Genomic DNA, 23811 nt, shown 5'->3' on the forward strand with positions numbered 1-23811 from the left:
GCTTAGATTTAGGTCCCATCATCATAAGATCTCATTATGGTATCTAATTATTCCAAAATACGGAAAAATACGATATCCAAAATACCTCTGGTCCCAAGCATTTTGGATAAGGGATACTCAACCTGTATACGTATTAAATCATTTCTCTTTATTTATTAATCTAATTTACATACTGTGCAAGACAGCAGGCTATGGCAATTAATATTTCATGTTTCTTTGCAAACAGGACTGCAGTGCCTGTGCTTTTGATGAAATGGTCCCCAGATGGTGAATACTTTGCTACTGCAGGGAAGGTAAGTTATCGCATCAGTTTTGTTTTCTTTTTTGTCTACATTCATCTGTAGTTTAAAAAAAGATAACATTCATTTTATATGAAACCTATTTTTATAGTTTGTAATGCTTTTTTTCATATGTACTTTTGAAGATTACAGTTGTTGCATATCCTTTTGATTAAGCTACTGCATTATAGACACAAGTGCCTGCAGAGTAGTAGTATCTTGCATTTGATGTGTGACATTCTGAAACGGTCTATTTGCATTTCATCCTATATAAATATATACAGTGTAGTAGTGTGCATCTGTGTATATACAGATGTAGCAATGCTCATCTTATTGTGTTGCAGCATGCTGTATCACGGCATGTTGCATTGCATGCCGCCTGCGATTATTCGCAGCCTGGCATGCCATGCAGTAAGGCTTGCTGCATCGCAGCATAGAGGAGCATGGCTACATCTGTATACATGTTTTAGTCAGAATGTGACCATTATCAAGAAGCACAACCTTTCTCCAGGGTTTGCAAAACACCAAAGGTCCCAAATAGCAGCAATTTTTTTTGCTAAAAATACATCTGGGGAAAAACTTTAGAGCTATTTGATTTTATTTTGTTTTATTCCACATTATACTATTATCATGTAGAATAAAACAAATAAAATATTTTTTTTTTTTAATTTTGTTCCAAGGATATATTTTAGCAGACTAATGTGCCAAATTTGGTTGTTTTCCCTCTGTCCTCTAAAGTCATGTTGCAGCATCCACGATTATCCGACCATATGATTTAGTGACAGATGGTTTCATTAAGAGACTTCCAGCTATAATGGGTTTGCTGCCTCCGCTTCAGATGGCAGCTTGTTTCCATTTTCATCATGGGTGACTCATCTATACTTGTCTTGCTCCCTTTCCATACTGACCTAGGGAATCACCCCTGTGCTGTTTAAATCTCCATAAGCTTGTTGCATAAGGGGAATTTATGCACTATAGTCATTTTTGATCAGATAAAAAATAGCCAGCTTTGTTGTTGTTGTTTGCAAGACGTTTTTTATATTTTCTACCTCTTCTGATTATCATACGATTAGTTTAAATATTCAAATATTCAGCTAAAGAATCAGGTAATTTGATTTTTTTCATGACTTCATTATAACAAGTTTATGTAACTTTCTTACTTTCTCTTACAACAGAAGTGTGTTTGCAAAATAGAATTATATTAATTTTCTGATTTCTTAAATGAAAGCAGCATACTGTATGCAAAATAAAAATGTAATACAGTTTAATAACCATCATTTACTGTTATCTTTTCCTCTTTAGTAATGTTGCCATTGGCCACATTCTATCTTCACCTCCAGACTTTTTTTTATTAGACTTCTTTTTGTCAGTCATTCGTGAAGAGCAGTGTTTTCTAGAGACTGAATTTCCTTATCTCTGACTTCAGCAGCACACTTTTGCTTGGTCATAATTCATAAAAGTTCTGCGGTTGAGGTCAGGCAAATGAATAGTTTAATATTCTCCATGGAATAGCAGAGACAGCGCAGGTTTCTGTCTCTGAAGAGAAGCTTTTATAATAATGTTAGGTGAAGAAGACATTTGCTGGAGGTTAGGAACAATATGAGGGAATACGTTCATAAATAAGATTGCTACCAGTTCACTGTTAGGGGCATTGTTGGATGTTAAATTACCTGAAATGGCTAGAACTTATACTCACCAACTCATGTGAGAAATTGAGTTTTCCACGCTATTCAGAAAGTGATGTTATTGATTTCTACAAATTGAAAACCAGCACACATAGCTGAAGGTTTGTGTACAATTTTGTGTTCATTTAAGCACGCAGGATAAATCTAAGAACATATGTTTTAAGGGTGCAGTTCAATTAGGTGATAGTTGCTTTGCACTGTGTAGACACGGCAAAAGTGTCAGGAGCAGTCAAGTTATTTGCAGCTGCTAGGCTGACCACAGTGCTTTCAACCACTCCCAGCACTTTACCTGGGTTACCACAGTATGGGTGATTCAGATGTGGGTGGAGAGTGCATTGCTGCTGCTTACTTGGAAGCAGCAGCGATGATCAGCTATGGTAATGCGGCAGGAGGACTCTGGTATAAATAGACTCCTCCTGCATGCATAAGTGATCCTCTACTGTGTCCGAGGACGCATCAGATCACTTGCCATACCTTAGAGCGGCTGAGTGAACCCTGAGGTCACACAGACCGGTCGCTGCAGCTCCATTGTTGAGACAAGGAAATATTCATTTGGAAGACTGAAATCCTGACCTTTTCACCTTGCTGTCTCCACCACCTCCCCACCCAAAACGGTAGCTGACTGTCAATAACTTAACATCTGCAGCCCATACTGTGTCCAACAATGTAGGACCGTACTGCGCAGTATGGGTCCATCACGTGCAAAATACCAAACATTGTTACTTTGCACATTTAGCCACACTCGTGTCATGAACTGAATCAGGCCTTGTGTGCAAGACGGGATGTAGTTATGTGACCAGCGGTCAGGAAACTGCTGGTCACAACACCAATGCCTGCATCCCGCACCCTTACAATCCCGACAGTCGGCATCCCGACTAACAGGGACTATTCCCAGTCTTGGGTGTCCACAATACCCATAGAGTGGGAATAGAACCTGTGGTGAGTGCATCCCCCACCTTGCCGGCATTTTCAACTCTGGGATCACGGCATCGGTATGGTGACCACACGCCCATACCCAACCCTGCAAGACAACTTCTAACTTATTGAAAAGACATGCATTTTTAAACTGAGGAACTCTTATGGCGCACCTAAGTTTTTTCCAGGGTTTTTTTTTTTTTTTCTTCTTCACAAAAATGCTTTCAATCCTACCAATTTACTGTATGACCCTAATCCATACCATAATGGCAAGGAGTTTTTATTTATTTTTAGCTAGCCTGAGAACCAAAGCTGGTCGAGTGAGCAGACAGCTTCTTACCAGCATGGTAAAATAACTGTTTACTTACCTACTATTCTGCTTCTTGTTTCCTTGACTATCTAATCCCCCATAAATTTAAAATGAAATTCATGTGGAATGGATCAAAACGGATATATTAATAAAAACATCAAAACAAAGTATATTTTAAATAGATTAAAATGTATTTTGATTAAGGGGGAGGGGGATGTCATGGCAACCTATAGGGATTAGATCAGGTGTACCAGATGGTCAGCAATGAAAAAAGTATTGGGTTTATAGGAATGGAACAATAGCCATGTGCCCCATACTTTATGAAAGGACTTGCCAGAGTATTTTATAATACTGGTTATGTATATATGTGATGGACATACCTCGTTGAAAAGGGTTGCTCTGAGAGGAGTTTGGTTTCCTCCATTTGTTGGGCAGCTTTCAGCAGAGAGTTTAATTTAGTAATGAGGTGCCGTTGGTATTGTAAAAGGAGGAAAATGAGCTTGAGAGACAAGGTAATGATGATTTGGGGAATCTGCCCATTTATACAAGCCAAATCAATTCTCTGCGATGGCCATTGCTTTTGATGGCTATGAATGACCAGATAAGGGACACGATAACTCATTGGCATTTTTCCTTTTATGTACTCATACATTGAAAACTTTCTATCAACAGGACGATTGTCTGCTAAAGATCTGGTACCCTCTAACTGGTTGGAAAACCTCTTATTTACTCCATGAAAGTCTGCAGAAAAAAGGAAATTTGGTTGATGTTAACTTTTCATTTGTGTATCTTGCCCATCCGAGGGCAGTGATTGGTTTTTCGTGGAGAAACACAAGCAGATTTATGCCAAGGTAAGCATCCATATATTCCTCTAGATCTCTCTGCTGCTTTTGACACTGTTGACCACTCTCTTCTCATACAAACACTACAATCCCTAGGTCTTTAAGACACAGCCCTTTCTTGATTCCTATCCTACCTATCTAATCGCTCCTTCAGTGTCCGCTTTTTTGAATCCTCCTCCCCATCACTTCCTCTTTCATTTGGAGTACCGCAGGGTTCAGTCTTAGGTCCTCTGCTTTTTTCAATCTATACCACATCTCTTGGTAAACGAATCAGTACTTTTGGATTTCAGTATCATCTGTACACAAGATCAATCTGTCTCAAAATCATGTTACATACATCTAAAAAACATATCCAAAATACGACCATACCTTACTCAAGACATTGCAAAAACTCTACTCCATGCTCTCATTATCTCCCGTATTGATTATTGCAATAGTCTTCAGACTCCATTCTAAATGCAGCTGCAAGGCTAATTCATCGTCTGCAGATCCACTCAGTCAGTCCCTCCACTGGTTACCTGTATTCTGCCATATTCAATATAAAATACTTTTACTCACACACAAGGCCATTAACCAAACTACACCAATGTATATCTCCTCGCTTATCACAAAATATCTCCCAATCTACGTCTCTCATCCACACTCATTATTTACCCCTATTCACAATTTCAGGACTTTCTTCGGGCTGCACCCACTCTGTGGAATGCCCTGCCATGCACAATAAGACTCTCCTCTAGTCTCCAAACCTTCAAGCGTTCCCTGAAAATTCACCTTTTCAGGCAAGCTTATCAAATTCCAGAACTTCTCACATAACCTTCATAAGCTTTCCTATCCATTTACCTCCCCACTGTACAGTCCACACACATCGTCACATATTTTCTCTTCCTCCACTTTCCTTTCCTCCTGATCCCGGTTCATCATTGCAGTGTGGCCATATCATGCAGCCCACAAGAACCTTTGCAATGTGGAGGACAGTCATGTTCCTATCCTTGTGAATCAATGCCTATTTCTCTTACGTCCTAGAGGATGCTGGGGACTCCGTAAGGACCATGGGGTATAGACGGGCTCCGCAGGAGACATGGGCACCTATAAAGAACTTTTAGTATGGGTGTGCACTGGCTCCTCCCTCTATGCCCCTCCTCCAGACCTCAGTTAGATCCTGTGCCCAGAGGAGAAGGGTGCACTGCAGGGGAGCTCTACTGAGTTTTCTGTGGAAAAAAGAATTTTGTTAGGTTTTTTATTTTCAGGGAGCACTGCTGGCAACAGACTCCCTGCATCGTGGGACTGAGGGGAGAGGAGCAGACCTACTTAAATGATAGGCTCTGCTTCTTAGGCTACTGGACACCATTAGCTCCAGAAGGAGTCTGAACACAGGTCTCACCCTGGGGTTCGTCCTGGAGCCGCGCCGCCGTCCTCCTCACAGAGCCGGAAGATAGAAGCCGGGTGAGGATGAGAAGCAAGAAGACGTCAAAGGTGGCAGAAGACTTCAGATCTTCATGAGGTGCCATTGCTCCCACACACAGACACACAGAAAGCACTGATGGGTGCAGGGCGCAGGGGCGCCCTGGGCAGCAATAAACCTCGTTTTTGGGCATAAAAGGTCACATTAGGCTGCAGAGGCAGCAAATAGATGATCCCCCGCCATTTTATTAAAATTGAAGAGGGACCGAAGCCCGCTGCTGGAGGGGGCGGAGCTTGATCCCTCAGCACTAACCAGCGCCATTTTCTCCACAGAGGCTGCAGAGAACACTGGCTCCCCGGACTCTCCCCTGCTGAACACTTCAGAGGGCTGAAAAAGAGGAGGGGGCACATTGGAGCGCAGTGAGTGGGAAGATTGGCATTATATAATAATATAGAAGCGCTGTCTGGATTTTCCAGTGTCAGTTTGGCGCTGGGAGTGTGCTGGCATACTCTCTCTCTGTCTCTCCTAAGGGCCTGGTTGGGGTTTTGTCCCCTTATAGGTATATCCCTGTGTGTGTGGGGTGTCGGTACGTGGGTGTTGGCATGTCTGAAGCGGAAGGCTTCTCCAAGGAGGAGGTGGAGCAGATGAGTGGTGTGTCCCCGTCGGTAGTGCCGACTCAGGAATGGATGGACATGTGGCATATGTTGAATGCAAGTGTGGCATCTTTACATAAGAGGCTAGATAAAGCTGAATCCAGGGAGGCATCAGGGGGTAAATCCTCGGATTGGACCGACTCACAGGGCCCGTCGGGGTCTCAAAAGCGTCCCTTGTCACTAATTGTGGACACAGATACTGACACGGACTCTGATTCCAGTGTCGACTATGATGAAGCTAGATTGCACCCTAAGGTGACAAAGAGTATTCAGTGTATGATTATTGCAATAAGAGATGTGTTGCATATTGCTGATGAACCCTCTGTTCCTGACATGAGGGTACACATGTTTAAGGGAAAGAAACAGATAATAAACTTTCCCCCATCTCATGAACTTAACGAGTTATTTGAAAAAGCTTGGGAGACTCCAGATATGAGACTGCAGATTCCCAAAAGAATTAATATGGCATACCCTTTCCTTACACAGGACAGGGTAAGTTGGGAATCCTCTCCCACTGTGGACAAGGCTTTAACACGCCTGTCCAAGAAAGTGGCGCTGCCGTCTCCAGACACAGCGGCCCTCAAGGACCCTGCGGACCGCAGGCAGGAGACTACATTAAAGTCTATTTATTCACATACTGGTGCTTTGCTCAGACCGGCAATTGCGTCGACATGGGTATGTAGCGCAGTTGCAGCTTGGACAGATACCCTGTCGGCTGACCTTGATACCCTAGATAGGGATGCTATTTTGTTAACTCTAACCCATATTAAAGACGCAGTCTTGTATATGAGAGACGCTCAAAGGGACATTGGGTTGCTGGGTTCCAGAGCCAATGCCATGGCTATTTCAGTGAGACGATCCTTATGGACCCGCCAATGGATGGGTGATGCGGATTCGAAAAAGCATATGGAGGTTTTACCCTATAAGGGTAAAGTGTTGTTTGGGGATGGGCTCGCGGACCTGGTTTCCACAGCTACCGCGGGAAAATCTACCTTTTTACCTTTTATTCCCCAACAGCAAAAGAAAACTCCACAATATCACATGCAGTCCTTTCGGTCGCAAAAGTCCAGAAGAGGTCGTGGATCCTCCTTCCTTGCCAGAGGTAAGGGTAGAGGAAAGAGAACACCTGCTTCGGCTGGTGCCCAGGAACAGAAGTCCTCCCCGGCTTCTACAAAACCCACTGCATGACGCTGGGGCTCCCCTGCGGGAGTCTGCACCAGTGGGGGCACGCCTTCGACTCTTCAGCCAGGTCTGGGTCAGGTCAGACGTGAATCCTTGGGCGTTGGAAATAGATTCCCAAGGCTACAAACTGTAATTCGAAGGGGTGCCCCCACGCCGATTTTTCAAGTCGGCCTTACCAACTTCTACCCCAGAGCGGGATGTAGTGTTAGCTGCAATTCAAACGCTGTGTCAACAGCAAGTAATTATCAGGGTTCCCCTGAACCAACAGGGAAAAGGGTACTATTCGACCCTCTTTGTGGTCCCGAAGCCGGATGGTTCGGTCAGACCCTTTTTAAATCTAAAATCCCTAAACCTGTACTTGAAAAGATTCAAATTCAGGATGGAATCGCTCCGAGCGGTAATAGCCAGCCTGGAGGGGGGGGGGGGGGGGGGATTTTATGGTGTCATTGGACATAAAGGATGCTTACCTTCATGTCCCCATATATCCCTCTCATTAGGAGTACCTGAGATTCGCTGTACAGGATTGTCATTACCAGTTTCAGACGTTGCCGTTTGGGCTTTCCACGGCCCCGAGGATTTTCACCAAGATAATGGCGGAAATGATGGTGGTCCTGCGCAAGCAAGGAGTCACAATTATCCCATACTTGGACGATCTCCTGATAAAGGCGAGATCAAAAGAGCAATTGCTGAGAAACGTGTCACTCTCTCTGAGAGTACTCCAGCAACAAGGTTGGATTCTCAATCTACCGAAGTCACAGTTGGTTCCAACAACTCGACTAGTGTTCCTAGGTATGATACTGGACACGGAACAAAAGAAGGTTTTTCTCCCGTTGGAAAAAGCCCAGGACCTCCAGAACATGGTCAGAGACCTGCTAAAGCCAAAAAGAGTGTCAGTTCATCAATGCACTCGTGTTCTGGGGAAAATGGTGGCAGCCTACGAGGCCATCCCCTTCGGCAGGTTCCATGCGAGGACGTTTCAATGGGACCTTCTGGACAAATGGTCCAGGTCCCATCTACAATTACATCAAAAGATAACGCTGTCCCCCAGGGCCAGGGTGTCTCTTCTATGGTGGCTGCAAAGTGCTCACCTCATAGAGGGTCGCAGATTCGGCATTCAGGACTGGGTTCTGGTAACCACGGACGCGAGCCTCCGAGGATGGGGAGCAGTCACCCAAGGAAGAAATTTTCAAGGACTATGGACAAGCCAGGAGTCCTGCCTGCACATCAACGTGTTGGAATTAAGGGCCATATACCACGGCCTTCGACAAGCGGAGAGTCTTCTTCGAAACCTATCGGTGCTGATTCAATCGGACAATGTCACAGCAGTGGCTCATGTGAACCGCCAAGGCGGGACAAGGAGCAGAGTCGCGATGGCAGAAGCCACCAGGATTCTTCGCTGGGCGGAAAATCACGTAAGCGCTCTGTCAGCTGTCTTCATTCCGGTTGTGGACAACTGGGAGGCAGACTTCCTCAGCAGACACGATCTCCATCCAGGAGAGTGGGGACTTCATCAAGAAGTCTTTGCAGAGATAACGGGTCTTTGGGGAGCTCCTAAAATAGACATGATGGCGTCACGCCTCCAACAAGAAGCTTCGGAGGTATTGTGCCAGGTCCCGAGACCCTCAGGCAATAGCAGTAGGTGCTCTGGTAACGCCATGGGTGTTCCAATCGGTCTACGTGTTTCCTCCTCTTTCTCTCATCACAAAGGTGTTGAGGATCATAAGGCGAAAAAGAGTACAGACAATACTCATTGTTCCAGACTGGCCTCGAAGGGCCTGGTACTCAGATCTTCAGGAGATGCTCACAGAAGATCCTTGGCCTCTTCCTCTAAGGGAGGACCTGTTGCAGCAGGGGCCCTGCATGTTCCAAGACTTCCCGCGGTTAAGTTTGACTGCATGGCGGTTGAACGCCGGATCCTAGCTGAGAAGGGTATTCCGGAAGAGGTCATACCTACTCTAATAAAGGCTAGGAAGGAGGTGACGGCAAAACATTATCACCGTATCTGGCGGAAATATGTCTCTTGGTGTGAAACCAAGAATGCTACTACGGAAGATTTCCATTTGGGTCGTTTTCTCCACTTCCTACAGACAGGAGTGGATATGGGCCTAAAATTAGGCTCTGTTAAGGTACAAATTTCGGCTCTGTCGATATTCTTTCAGAAGGAATTGGCTTCTCTTCCAGAAGTCCAGACTTTTGTAAAGGGAGTGCTACACATCCAGCCTCTTTTTGTGCCCCCAGTGGCACCATGGGACCTGAACGTGGTGTTGCAGTTCCTAAAATCACACTGGTTTGCACGCCTTAACACGGTTGAGTTGAAATTTCTCACCTGGAAGGTGGTCATGTTATTGGCCTTGGCATCTGCAAGGCGGGTGTCCGAATTGGCGGCCTTGTCTCACAAGAGCCCCTACTTGATTTTTCATGTTGATAGAGCGGAATTGATGACTTGTCCTCAATTGTTACCTAAGGTGGTTTCTTCATTCCATATAAACCAACCTATTGTCGTGCCTGTGGCTACGAGTGACTTGGAGGATTCCAGGATTTATGTAGCCAGGACGGCTGGAATTAGGAAAACAGAGGCTCTGTTTGTTCTGTATGCAGCCAACAAGATTGGCGCGCCTGCTTCAATGCAGACTATTGCTCGCTGGATCTGTAACACGATTCAGCAGGCGTATGTTACGGCTGGATTGCCGTTACTACATTCTGTAAAGGCCCATTCCACTAGGAAGGTGGGCTCTTCTTGGGCGGCTGCCCGAGGCGTCTCGGCATTACAGCTTTGCCGAGCAGCGACTTGGTCGGGGTCAAACACTTTTGCTAAATTCTACAAGTTTGATACCCTGGCTGATGAGGACCTAGCATTTGCTCAGTCGGTGTTGCAGAGTCATCCGCACTCTCCCGCCCGATTGGGAGCTTTGGTATGAACCCCATGGTCCTTACGGAGTCCCCAGCATCCTCTAGGACGTAAGAGAAAATAAGATTTTAAACCTACCGGTAAATCTATTTCTACTAGTCCGTAGAGGATGCTGGCCGCCCGTCCCAGTGCGGAAAATCTGCAAGACTTGTATATGGTTATTGCTTACATAAGGGTTATGTTACAGTTGGAATCGGTCTTGGACCGTTGCTGTTGTTTGTTCATACTGTTAACTGGTTATGTGTATTCCAGGTTATATGGTATGATTGGTGTGGGCTGGTATGAATCTTGCCCTTAGATTTACAAAATCCTTTCCTCGTATTGTCCATCTCCTCTGGGCACAGTTCTCTAGCTGAGGTCTGGAGGAGGGGCATAGAGGGAGGAGCCAGTGCACACCCATACTAAAAGTTCTTTATAGGTGCCCATGTCTTCTGCGGAGCCCGTCTATACCCCATGGTCCTTACGGAGTCCCCAGCATCCTCTACGGAATAGGAGAAATAGATTTACCGGTAGGTTTAAAATCTTATTTTCCTTCCAGATTGGAAGCTTGTGAGCAGGGCCTTCCTACCTCTATGTTTGTTATCACCCAGTTATGTTTATCTTTGTTTTTTCCAACTGTAAAGCGGAATGGAATTTGCTGCACTATATAAGAAACTGTTAATAAATAAATAAATAAAATCCATATAACTGCTTTGGTGTTTTTTGCAGCCAAACCTGAAAGAGGTAGAAGTGATTAGTGAACACTACTTAAATGCTTGCAGAATTATTTTTATTCATATTTCCCTTTTCAACGGGTATGTTTGTATAAACAAACAACAAACCGAGGTTTGGTGCATATGGTGGCTTAATCCCTTTATACCTTTGGAACTGTGAGGCATAATAACATTAGAAATGCAGCATACCACCCAGTTATTTACCAAGCCTGAGCTGTGATGGATCAAGAATCCTGTTGGGAACACATCTGTACATGTTTTCATGCTGTACATGCTTATTATTGAGGCACACCACGTGGCCATATCTACTTAGATTAAGACGGTTTGTTTAGCTGTTTGCCATCCATGAAACTGTATGTAGAACTTGTGATTTCAGGCTGTGGATTAAGCCATGAAACTGGCTACATTTGCTGATATGAAAGCAATCTTATTTATTTATGCTTCAAATAGGTATTAGAACGGTGTACTAACATTTAACCTTTAGTGCCCATGATGCAGCGCTACATTTCTTATAACACTTCTGCAGTGAGGCTGTATTATTATCCTTTATTTGTATGATGTCACTAGGTTTCCAAAGAGCCTTACATAGCGCATGGAAGAAGCAGAAATATTACAAAGTACATGGATGATCAGACTGTAAAGTTCACCACTTTACATATATACGTAATTATATCCTGCAAATTGCAGGAGAGAAGCCCTTGTACATTTGCATTCTAGAGGGAGTATGGGTGAACACACAAAAAGGAGAAGGTAGCAGATTTGGATATTGCAGAGGCTGCAGAGCCGAAATGGTCATACACCTTAATATTATCTGTTGGCTGGTTGAAACAAAAATGTAGTAATGTATGGGAGCAAATGACATCAACCATTTGATCCCCATACATTACTAGATTTAACCAATTTGTCTTAATGACCGGTTTTGTCTGTTTTCTGGAATTTGGGAGCAAATGTATTGTCATTTACTCCCCTACATTATAAGATATTTGTTCCAGACAGCCAAATAGATGGTTGGACAGATAATCTAAAGGTGTATGACCAATTATGTGGTAGGCTTAAGTGTAGCATTGAGTAGCAGTGTATCTGTATAATATTTACACATGGCTCCATTTACATAACTATTGAAGTTAAACGTTGGTTTACAAATGGTATAATTTTAACTTTAAAAGCAGCCTATTTTAAATCATTTAATTCTGAGTTTAGAAAATGAACGAATGCTATTTTTCAGTAAATAGTTTTCTAAGAACGTTTACATCATTCTGATTGAATGCTTTTATTAAAAACATATATGGTGTTGTTCTGTCCATGCTAACAAACCTCTCCTGAGTTCCCAGATCACTAACTTCCTGCTAACATTACATAAATTCATCATATGAAGGTCTCCTTTCCTTCCAGGGGCTCTGTGTGCAATGTCTTACTTACATCCTGTCAGGATGGCATCTGTCGCCTGTGGGCAGAGACCCTGTTGCCAGAGGACAGCCTCCTTGGAGGCCAAATAATTGATTATGGCAGCTCCTGCAGCAGCTTATCTTTCGCTGGGAAACAGAAGGATAAGATTGAGCATGCACTTGAGGTGAGATGTCTTTTACATTTTACATCTTTTTTTCTGATTGTGTGACTTGGAAATATTCACAAGCATTTTTGTCGGACAATGTTGGGGATGATAGAGAGTGAGCGCTATGCTAGTTGTATATTGTGTCTTACTTGTAATCACTCTGCACATGCCCATCAAACAGACATACACACGCACCTACACAGACTTGTGTGATTGTGGCACTTACTCCCTCCCTGGAGAGGCGTAACAGGAGAGTGAAGGGCTGTTCTAATGTAGGGGGTGAGCGCAGTAAGGGGGTGTTTGCGAACACATGCAGACCAGGAAAATATCCAGTATGTCTGTCTGAGATTATTGTAAATGACGCCCATTTTGCAACAAACTCTGCATCAGCCCCTTAGTTGGATGGACACAATATATCAAGTTTAACCTTTCATAAATTAGTGTGTTGTTCGAGGGGGAAAAAAAAATACAACTATTATTACAGTTGCCAATATTATAGATTCCCTGGATCATTCATCCTTTTTCCACCACTAATTATAGCTACAGTTACTATTGTTAGAAAGGCATCCAGTGCACATTGTATTGCTATTGAATGTACATTCACCTCCTCACGTGGTATGGGCTTTCACAGCAAAACTGCTTTTACCGTCTCTTTCCTTCAGCTACTGATGACTTACTGACCTCTCTACTGTATAGAATTTGGTACAAAAGGTTTCTCAGCTATATCTTTGTATTGACCCTGAATTTCATTTCAATGAAGTTGCTTCTAAAGAGACTTTTTCAAAGTCAGCAAACTTTTTTTTTTTTTTTACAAACTTTCCATATATTTTAATCATTCCATTTAATTTCTAATAAGGTTGCCCTTCGGTGAACTGTATGAAGTTGTCCTGTGTCACAGTAAGCAGCAATACTGTATCCTATTTTCAAGTTGTGACCTAACTAGCGGCTTGTACAGTGCTAATACCGTGTGTGCATCACATATTTCTCTGACGTCCTAGTGGATGCTGGGTACTCCGTAAGGACCATGGGGAATAGACGGGCTCCGCAGGAGACTGGGCACTCTTTAAAGAAAGATTAGGTACTACATCTGGTGTGCACTGGCTCCTCCCTCTATGCCCCTCCTCCAGACCTCAGTTAGAATCTGTGCCCGGCCAGAGCTGGATGCACTTAGTGGGCTCTCCTGAGTTCACTATAAAGAAAGTATTTGTTAGGTTTTTTATTTTCAGTGAGATCTGCTGGCAACAGACTCACTGCTACGTGGGACTTAGGGGAGAGAAGCAAACCTACCTGCTTGCAGCTAGCTTGTGCTTCTAAGGCTACTGGACACCATTAGCTCCAGAGGGATCGAACACAGGGCCCGACCTCGATCGTCCGTTCCCGGAGCCGCGCTGCCGTCCCCCTTGCAGAGCCAGAAGACGGAAGATACCGGAGAAAATCGGCGGCTGAAGACTCTGGTCTTCAATAAGGTAGCGCACAGCACTGCAGCTGTGCGCCATTGCTCCCACAGCACACCACACGCTCCGGTCACTGGTGGGTGCAGGGCGCTGGGGGGGGGGGGGCCCTGGGCTGCAATTAGTATACCTTAATGGCAAAACTGCACATAATACAGTTCTAAACTGTATATGTGCCTAATCCCCCGCCATAATTTTCATTAAAAAAGCGGGAGAAGCCCGCCGCTGAAGGGGCGGGGCTATCTTCCTCAGCACAGCCAGCGCCATTTTCTCTTCACAGCTCAGCTGGAAGGACGCTCCCCAGGCTCTCCCCTGCAGTATACACTACAGAAAGGGTAAAAAAGAGAGGGGGGGCACATAAATTTAGGCGCAAATTGTGATATAAGCAGCTATTGGGGGAAAATTCACTTTGTGTATAGTGTATATCCCTCTGTTGTATAGCGCTCTGGTGTGTGCTGGCATACTCTCTCTCTGTCTCCCCAAAGGACTTTGTGGGGTCCTGTCCTCAGTCAGAGCATTCCCTGTGTGTGTGTGCGGTGTGTCGGTACGGCTGTGTCGACATGTTTGATGACGCTTACGTGGAGGCGGAGCAGGTGCCGATAAGTGTGATGTCGCCCCCTGCGGGGCCGACACCAGTGTGGATGGATATGTGGAAGGTATTAACCGACAGTGTCAACTCCTTGCATAAAAGGTTCGATGACGCAGCTGTGGGACAGCCGGCATCTCAGCCCGCGCCTGCCCAGGCATCTCAGAGGCCATCAGGGGCTCAAAAACGCCCGCTACCTCAGATGGCAGACACAGATGTCGACACGGAGTCTGACTCCAGTGTCGACGAGGATGAGACAAATGTACAATCCACAAGGGCCATCCGATGTATGATTACGGCAATGAAAAATGTGTTGCACATTTCTGACATTAACCCGGTTACCACAAAAAAGGGTATTATGTTTGGGGAGAAAAAGCAGCCAGTGACTTTTCCCCCATCTGATGAGTTAAATGAATTGTGTGAAGAAGCGTGGTGTTCCCCAGATAAGAAACTAGTGATTTCTAAGCGGTTACTAATGGCGTACCCTTTCCCGCCAACGGATAGGTTACGCTGGGAGACATCCCCTAGGGTGGACAAGGCGCTCACACGCTTATCAAAAAAGGTGGCACTGCCGTCTCAGGATACGGCCGCCTTAAAGGAGCCTGCAGATAGAAAGCAGGAGGCTATCCTGAAGTCTGTGTATACACACTCAGGTACTATACTGAGACCTGCTATTGCTTCAGCATGGATGTGTAGTGCTGCAGCAGTATGGTCTGATTCCCTGTCAGATAACATTGATTCCCTTGACAGAGATACTATTTTGCTAACTATAGAGCATATTAAAGACGTAGTCTTATATATGAGAGATGCACAGAGGGACATTTGCCGGCTGGCATCTAGAATTAATGCAATGTCCATTTCTGCCAGGAGAGTATTATGGACTCGGCAGTGGACAGGTGATGCTGATTCTAAAAGGCACATGGAAGTTTTGCCTTATAAGGGTGAGGAATTGTTTGGGGACGGTCTCTCGGACCTCGTGTCCACAGCAACAGCTGGGAAGTCGACTTTTTTACCTCAGGTCCCCTCACAGCCTAAGAAAGCACCGTATTATCAAGTACAGTCCTTTCGGCCTCAGAAAGGCAAGCGGGTCAGAGGCGCGTCCTTTCTGCCCAGAGGCAGGGGTAGAGGGAAAAAGCTGCACCAGACAGCCAGTTCCCAGGAACAAATATCCTCCCCTGCTTCCACTAAGTCCACCGCTTGACGCTGGGGCTCCACAGGTGGAGCCAGGTGCGGTGGGGGCCCGTCTCCGGAACTTCAGCGACCAGTGGGTTCGCTCACAGGTGGATCTCTGGACTCTACAGGTATCTCAGGGATACAAGCTGGAGTTCGAGACGTCTCCCCCTCGCCGTTACCTCAAATCAGCCTTGCCTGCTACTCCCAAGGAAAGGGAGGTAGTACTGGCGGCAATTCACAAGCTGTACCTCCTGCAGGTGATAATCAAAGTTCCTCTCCTTCAACAGGGACGAGGTTACTATCCCACAATGTTTGTGATACCGAAACCAGACGGTTCGGTGAGACCCATTCTAAATTTGAAATCCTTGAACACTTATATAAGGAAGTTCAAGTTCAAAATAGAATCGCTCAGGGCGGTTACTGCAAGCCTGGAAGAGGGGGATATTATGGTGTCACTGGACATCATGGATGCTTACCTACATGTCCCCATTTACCCACCTCACCAGGAGTACCTCAAGGTTGTGGTACAGAACTGCCATTACCAATTCCAGACATTGCCGTTTGGTTTGTCCACGGCACCGAGGGTGTGTTCCAAGGTAATGGCCAAAATGATGATACTCCTTCGAAAGAAGGGAGTTATAATTATCCCGTACTTGGACGATCTCCTTATAAAGGCGAGGTCCAAGGAGCAGTCGTTGATCGGAGTAGCACTATCTCAGGAAGTGCTACAACAGCACGGCTGGATTCTGAATATCCCAAAGTCGCAGCGGGTTCCTACGACGCGTCTGCTGATATTGGGCATGTTTCTGGACACAGAACAGAAGAAGGTGTTTCTCCCGGAGGAGAAGGCCAAGGAGTTGTCATCTCTGGTCAGAGACCTCCTGAAACCAAAACAGGTGTCGGTGCATCATTGTACACGAGTCCTGGAAAAGATGGTAGCTTCTTACGAAGCGATTCCCTTCGGCAGGTTCCATGCAAGGAACTTTCAGTGGGACCTGTTAGACAAGTGAGGATCGCATCTTCAGATGCATCGGCTGATCACCCTGTCCCCGAGGGCCAGGGTGTCTCTGCTGTGGTGGCTGCAGAGTGCTCATCTTCTCGAGGGCCGCAGATTCGGCATTCAGTACTGGGTCCTGGTGACCACGGATGCAAGCCTCCGAGGTTGGGGAGCAGTCACTCAGGGAAGAAACTCCCAAGGACAATGGTCGAGTCAGGAGACTTCCCTACACATAAATATTCTGGACCTAAGGGCCATTTACAATGCCCTAAGTCAAGCAGAACCCCTGCTTCAAAACCAGCCGGTGCTGATTCAGTCAGACAACATCACGGCTGTCGCCCATGTAAACCGACAAGGCGGCACAAGAAGCAGGATGGCGTTGGCAGTAGCCACAAGGATTCTCCAATGGGCGGAGTATCACGTGCTAACACTGTCAGCAGTGTTCATTCCGGGTGTGGAAAACTAGGAAGCAGACTTCCTCAGCAGGCACGACCTCCACCCGGGAGAGTGGGGACTTCATCCAGAAGTCTTCACGCAGATTGTGAACCGTTGGGAACGGCCACAGGTGGACATGATGGCGTCCTGCCTCAACAAAAAGCTAAAAAAGTATTGCGCCAGGTCAAGAGACCCTCAGGCGATAGCTGTGAACGCACTAGTGACACCGTGGGTGTACCAGTCGGTTTATGTGTTTCTTCCTCTCATACCCAAGGTACTGAGGATAGTAAATAAGAGAGGAGTAAGAACTATACTCGTAGTTCCGGATTGGCCAAGAAGAACTTGGTACCCAGAACTACAAGAAATGATCCGAGGACCCATGGCCTCTGTCTCTCAGACAGGACCTGTTACTGCAGGGGCCCTGTCTGTTCCAAGACTTACCGCGGCTGCGTTTGAAGGCTTGGCGGTTGAACGCCGGATCCTAACGGAAAAGGGCGTTCCAGATGAAGTGATTCCTACGCTGTTAAAGGCTAGGAAAGACGCTGCCTGAAGTTCAGATGTTGTTAAGGGAGTGCTGTATATTCAGCCCCCTTTTTTGTGCCTCCAGTGGCACCTTGGGATCTCAACGTAGTGTTGGATTTCCTAAAATCACATTGTTTTGAGCCACTTCAGACCGTGGAGTTGAAGTATCTCACGTGGAAAGTGGTCATGTTTTTGGCCTTGGCTTCGGCTAGGCGTGTGTCAGAATTGGCGGCTTTGTCATGTAAAAGCCCTTATCTGATCTTCCATATGGACAGGGCAGAATTGAGGATTCGTCCCCAATTTCTCCCTAAGGTGGTATCAGCGTTTCATTTGAACCAACCTATTGTGGTGCCTGTGGCTACTCGGGACTCGGAGGATTCCAAGTTGCTGGACGTAGTCGGGGCCCTGAAAATCTATGTTTCCAGGACGGCTAGAGTCAGAAATACTGACTCGCTGTTTATCCTGCATGCACCCAACAAGCTGGGTGCTCCTGCTTCTAAGCAGACTATTGCTCGCTGGATCTGTAGCACGATTCAACTTGTACATTCTGCGGCCGGACTGCCGCATCCTAAATCCGTAAAAGCCCATTCCACGAGAAAGGGGGCTCTTCCTGGGCGGCTGCCCGAGGGGTCTCGGCTTTACAACTTTGCCGAGCTGCTACCTGGTCGGGGTCAAACACGTTTGCAAAATTCTACAAGTTTGATACCCTGGCTGAGGAGGACCTTGAGTTTGCTCATTCGGTGCTGCAGAGTCATCCGCACTCTCCCGCCCGTTTGGGAGCTTTGGTATAATCCCCATGGTCCTTACGGAGTACCCAGCATCCACTAGGACGTCAGAGAAAATAAGAATTTACTCACCGGTAATTCTATTTCTCGTAGTCCGTAGTGGATGCTGGAAGCCCGTCCCAAGTGCGGACTTCTGCAATACTTGTATATAGTTATTGCTTAACTATAGGGTTATTGGCCCTCATTCCGAGTTGTTCGCTCGGTATTTTTCATCGCATCGCAGTGAAAATCCGCTTAGTACGCATGCGCAATGTTCGCACTGCGACTGCGCCAAGTAACTTTACTATGAAGAAAGTATTTTTACTCACGGCTTTTTCTTCGCTCCGGCGATCGTAATGTGATTGACAGGAAATGGGTGTTACTGGGCGGAAACACGGCGTTTCAGGGGCGTGTGGCTGAAAACGCTACCGTTTCCGGAAAAAACGCAGGAGTGGCCGGTGAAACGGTGGGAGTGCCTGGGCGAACGCTGGGTGTGTTTGTGACGTCAACCAGGAACGACAAGCACTGAAATGATCGCACAGGCAGAGTAAGTCTGGAGCTACTCAGAAACTGCTAACTCGTTTGTAATCGCAATATTGCGCGTACGTCGGTCGCAATTTTAAGAAGCTAAGATTCACTCCCAGTAGGCGGCGGCTTAGCGTGTGTAACTCTGCTACATTCGCCTTGCGAGCGATCAACTTGGAATGAGGGCCATTGTTCTGAGCCATCTGTTGAATGAGGCTCAGCTATTGTTCATACTGTTAACTGGGTATACTTATCACAAGTTGTACGGTGTGATTGGTGTGGCTGGTATGAGTCTTACCCTGGATTCCAAATCCTTTCCTAGTAATGTCAGCTCTTCCGGGCACAGTTTCCCTAACTGAGGTCTGGAGGAGGGGCATAGAGGGAGGAGCCAGTGCACACCAGATGTAGTACCTAATCTTTCTTTAAAGAGTGCCCAGTCTCCTGCGGAGCCCGTCTATTCCCCATGGTCCTTACGGAGTACCCAGCATCCACTACGGACTACGAGAAATAGAATTACCGGTGAGTAAATTCTTATTTTTTCTCCCCCGGTTTATGCATCCCAGGATTTTATTCACTTTTGCAGCCCCTGCCAAAAGTTCTGTTTTGTTTTTCACCTCTTTGTCTACTAGTAGTCCTAAATCTTTTGTTCTCTGTTTTCACCAGTTGTGTCATGTGTAGTTATCATAGTTTTATACCACCTGCTGTGTCCAGTTTGTTGTTTTGGGTAAATATTTGTGTAACAAGTTACTACTTGGTGGATTTGTGTCATCAGCATATGGACACCATACGTTTTAGCATCTTACAGAGTAGACTGTATACCATTGAAAACGTTACCAATGTTTAATAAGCTCTGTGTATTACTGTATTTTGTCATTCTTCAAGTAGTTACCTATCCATGTACATATTTGTAATCTAGACCTAGTACTCTAATCTTATTTTCTCTGACGTCCTAGTGGATGCTGGGTACTCCGTAAGGACCATGGGGAATAGACGGGCTCCGCAGGAGACTGGGCACTTCTTTAAAGAAAAGATTAGGTACTACCTCTGGTGTGCACTGGCTCCTCCCTCTATGCCCCTCCTCCAGACCTCAGTTAGAATCTGTGCCCGGCCAGAGCTGGATGCACTCTAGGGGCTCTCCTGAGCTTCCTAGAAAGAGAAGTATTTGTTAGGTTTTTTATTTTCAGTGAGATCTGCTGGCAACAGACTCACTGCTTCGTGGGACTTAGGGGAGAGAAGCAAACCTACCTGCTTGCAGCTAGCTTGTGCTTCTAGGCTACTGGACACCATTAGCTCGCGAGGGATCGAACACAGGGCCCGACCTCGATCGTCCATTCCCGGAGCCGCGCCGCCATCCCCTTTGCAGAGCCAGAAGACGGAAGAAACCGGAGGTAATCGGCGGCTGAAGACTTCGGTCTTCATTAAGGTAGCGCACAGCACTGCAGCTGTGCGCCATTGCTCCCTATGCACACCACACACTCCGGTCACTGATGGGTGCAGGGCGTTGGGGGGGGGGGGCGCCCTGGGCAGCAATTAGAGTACCTTACATGGCTAATTGACACATAATACAGCTTTTAAGCTGTATATGTGCATAATCCCCCGCCATTATACAGATAAAAAAGCGGGAGAAGTCCGCCTAGAAGGGGGCGGGGCTATCTTCCTCAGCACACCGGCGCCATTTTCTCTTCACAGCTCCGCTGGAAGACAGCTCCCCAGGCTCTCCCCTGCAGTTTCCAGACATCAAGGGTAAAAAAGAGAGGGGGGGCACTAAATTTAGGCGCAAACTATATATAAAAGCAGCTATAGGGAAAATCGCTTTTGTTAGTGTAAATCCCTGATTATATAGCGCTGTGGTGTGTGCTGGCATACTCTCTCTCTGTCTCCCCAAAGGACTTTGTGGGGTCCTGTCCTCAGTCAGAGCATTCCTGTGTGTGCGTGCGGTGTGTCGGTACGGCTGTGTCGACATGTTTGATGAGGACGCTTACGTGGAGGCGGAGCAGGAGCCGATAAGTGTGATGTCGCCCCCTGCGGGGCCGACACCGGAGTGGATGGATATGTGGAAGGTATTAACCGACAGTGTCAACTTCTTGCATAAAAGGTTCAATGACGCAGCTTTGGGACAGCCGGCATCTCAGCCCGCGCCTGCCCAGGCATCTCAGAGGCCGTCAGGGGCTCAAAAACGCCCGCTACCTCAGATGGCAGACACAGATGTCGATACGGAGTCTGACTCCAGTGTCGACGAGGATGAGACAAATATACAATCCACTAGGGCCATCCGATGCATGATTACGGCAATGAAAAATGTGTTGCACATTTCTGACATTAACCCGGATACCACAAAAAAGGGTATTATGTTTGGGGAGAAAAAGCAGCCAGTGACTTTTCCCCCATCTGATGAGTTAAATGAATTGTGTGAAGAAGCGTGGGGTTCCCCAGATAAGAAACTAGTAATTCTAAGCGGTTACTAATGGCGTACCCTTTCCCGCCAGTGGATAGGTTACGCTGGGAGACATCCCCTGAGGTGGACAAGGCGCTCACACGCTTATCAAAAAAGGTGGCACTGCCGTCTCAGGATACGGCCGCCTTAAAGGAGCCTGCAGATAGAAAGCAGGAGGCTATCCTGAAGTCTGTGTATACACACTCAGGTACTATACTGAGACCTGCTATTGCTTCAGCATGGATGTGTAGTGCTGCAGCAGCGTGGTCTGATTCCCTGTCTGATAACATTGATTCCCTAGACAGGGACACTATATTGCTAACCATAGAGCATATTAAAGACGTAGTCTTTTATATATGAGAGATGCACAGAGGGACATTTGCCGGCTGGCATCTAGAATTAATGCGATGTCCATTTCTGCCAGGAGAGTATTATGGACTCGGCAGTGGACATGTGATGCTGATTCTAAAAGGCACATGGAAATTTTGCCTTATAAGGGTGAGGAATTGTTTGGGGACGGTCTTCCGGACCTCGTATCCACAGCAACAGCTGGGAAGTCGACTTTTTACCTCAGGTTCCCTCACAGCCTAAGAAAGCACCGTATTATCAAGTACAGTCCTTTCGGCCTCAGAAAGGCAAGCGGGTTAGAGGCGCGTCCTTTCTGCCCAGAGGCAGGGGTAGAGGGAAAAAGCTGCACCATACAGCCAGTTCCCAAGAACAAAAATCCTCCCCTGCTTCCACTAAGTCCACCGCATGACGCTGGGGCTCCACATGTGGAGCCAGGTGCGGTGAGGCCCGTCTCCGGAACTTCAGCGACCAGTGGGTTCGCTCACAGGTGGATCTCTGGGTTCTACAAGTGGTATCTCAGGGATACAAGCTGGAGTTCGAGACGTCTCCCCCTCGCCGTTACCTCAAATCAGCCTTGTCAGCTACTCCCAAGGACAGGGAGGTAGTACTGGCGGCAATTCACAAGCTGTACCTCCAGCAGGTGATAATCAAAGTTCCTCTCCTTCAACAGGGGACGGGGTTACTATTCCACAATGTTTGTGGTACCGAAACTAGACGGTTCGGTGAGACCCATTCTAAATTTGAAATCCTTGAACACTTATATAAGGAAGTTCAAGTTCAAAATGGAATCGCTCAGGGCGGTTATTGCAAGCCTGGAAGAGGGGGATTACATGGTATCACTGGACATCAAGGATGCTTACCTACATTTCCCCATTTACCCACCTCACCAGGTGTACCTCCGTTTTGTGGTACAGGACTGCCATTACCAATTCCAGACGTTGCCGTTTGGTCTGGCCACGGCACCGAGGGTATTTACCAAAGTAATGGCCGAAATGATGATACTCCTTCGAAAGAAGGCAGTTATAATTATCCCGTACTTGGACGATCTCCTTATAAAGGCGAGGTCCAGGGAGTAGTTGTTGGTCGGAGTAGCACTATCTCAGGAAGTACTAAAACAGCACGGCTGGATTCTGAATATCCCGAAGTCGCAGCTGGTTCCTACGACGCGTCTGCTGTTCCTGGGTATGATTTTGGACACAGAACAGAAGAAGGTGTTTCTCCCGGAGGAGAAGGCCAAGGAGTTGTCATCTCTGGTCAGAGACCTCCTAAAACCAAAACAGGTGTCGGTGCATCACTGCACGCGAGTCCTGGGAAAGATGGTAGCTTCTTCCGAGGCAATTCCATTCGGCAGGTTCCATGCACGGATCTTTCAGTGGGATCTGTTAGACAAGTGGTCCGGATCGCATCTTCAGATGCATCGGCTGATCACCCTGTCCCCGAGGGCCAGGGTGTCTCTGCTGTGGTGGCTGCAGAGTGCTCATCTACTCGAGGGCCGCAGATTCGGCATACAGGACTGGGTCCTGGTGACCACGGATGCAAGCCTCCGAGGTTGGGGGGCAGTCACTCAGGGAAGAAACTTCCAAGGACAATGGTCGAGTCAGGAAGCCTCCCTACACATAAACATTCTGGAACTAAGGACCATTTACAATGCCCTAAGTCGGGCAAAACCCCTGCTTCAAAACCAGCTGGTGCTGATTCAGTCAGACAACATCACGGCGGTCGCCCATGTAAACCGACAGGGCGGCACAAGAAACAGGATGGCGATGGCAGAAGCCACAAGGATTCTCCGATGGGCGGAAAATCACGTGATAGCACTGTCAGCAGTGTTCATTCCGGGAGTGGACAACTGGGAAGCAGACTTCCTCAGCAGGCACGACCTCCACCCGGGAGAGTGGGGACTTCATCCAGAAGTCTTCCAGCTGATTGTAAATCGTTGGGAAAGGCCACAGGTGGACATGATGGCGTCCCGCCTCAACAAAAAGCTAAAAAGATATTGCGCCAGGTCAAGGGACCCTCAGGCGATAGCTGTGGACGCTCTAGTGACACCGTGGGTGTACCAGTCGGTTTATGTGTTCCCTCCTCTTCCTCTCATACCAAAGGTACTGAGGATAATAAGAAAGAGAGGAGTAAGAACTA

General features: G+C 46.7%; 1 protein-coding gene across 2 annotated transcripts in view; it reads left to right on the forward strand.

Annotated features, from left to right (window-relative positions):
- Positions 1–23811, forward strand: part of DMXL2 (Dmx like 2) — a 401239-nt gene that overhangs the window by 101292 nt on the left and 276136 nt on the right. For both annotated transcript variants that reach the window (XM_063926075.1, XM_063926076.1), the window contains exons 6-8: positions 227–293; positions 3861–4039; positions 12281–12458. In XM_063926075.1, the coding sequence (XP_063782145.1) occupies positions 227–293; positions 3861–4039; positions 12281–12458 (424 nt within the window). The remainder of the gene's footprint in view (positions 1–226; positions 294–3860; positions 4040–12280; positions 12459–23811) is intronic.

This window comes from Pseudophryne corroboree, chromosome 6 (assembly GCF_028390025.1).
Source record: "Pseudophryne corroboree isolate aPseCor3 chromosome 6, aPseCor3.hap2, whole genome shotgun sequence".
In the NCBI taxonomy this organism is placed as follows: domain Eukaryota; kingdom Metazoa; phylum Chordata; class Amphibia; order Anura; family Myobatrachidae; genus Pseudophryne; species Pseudophryne corroboree.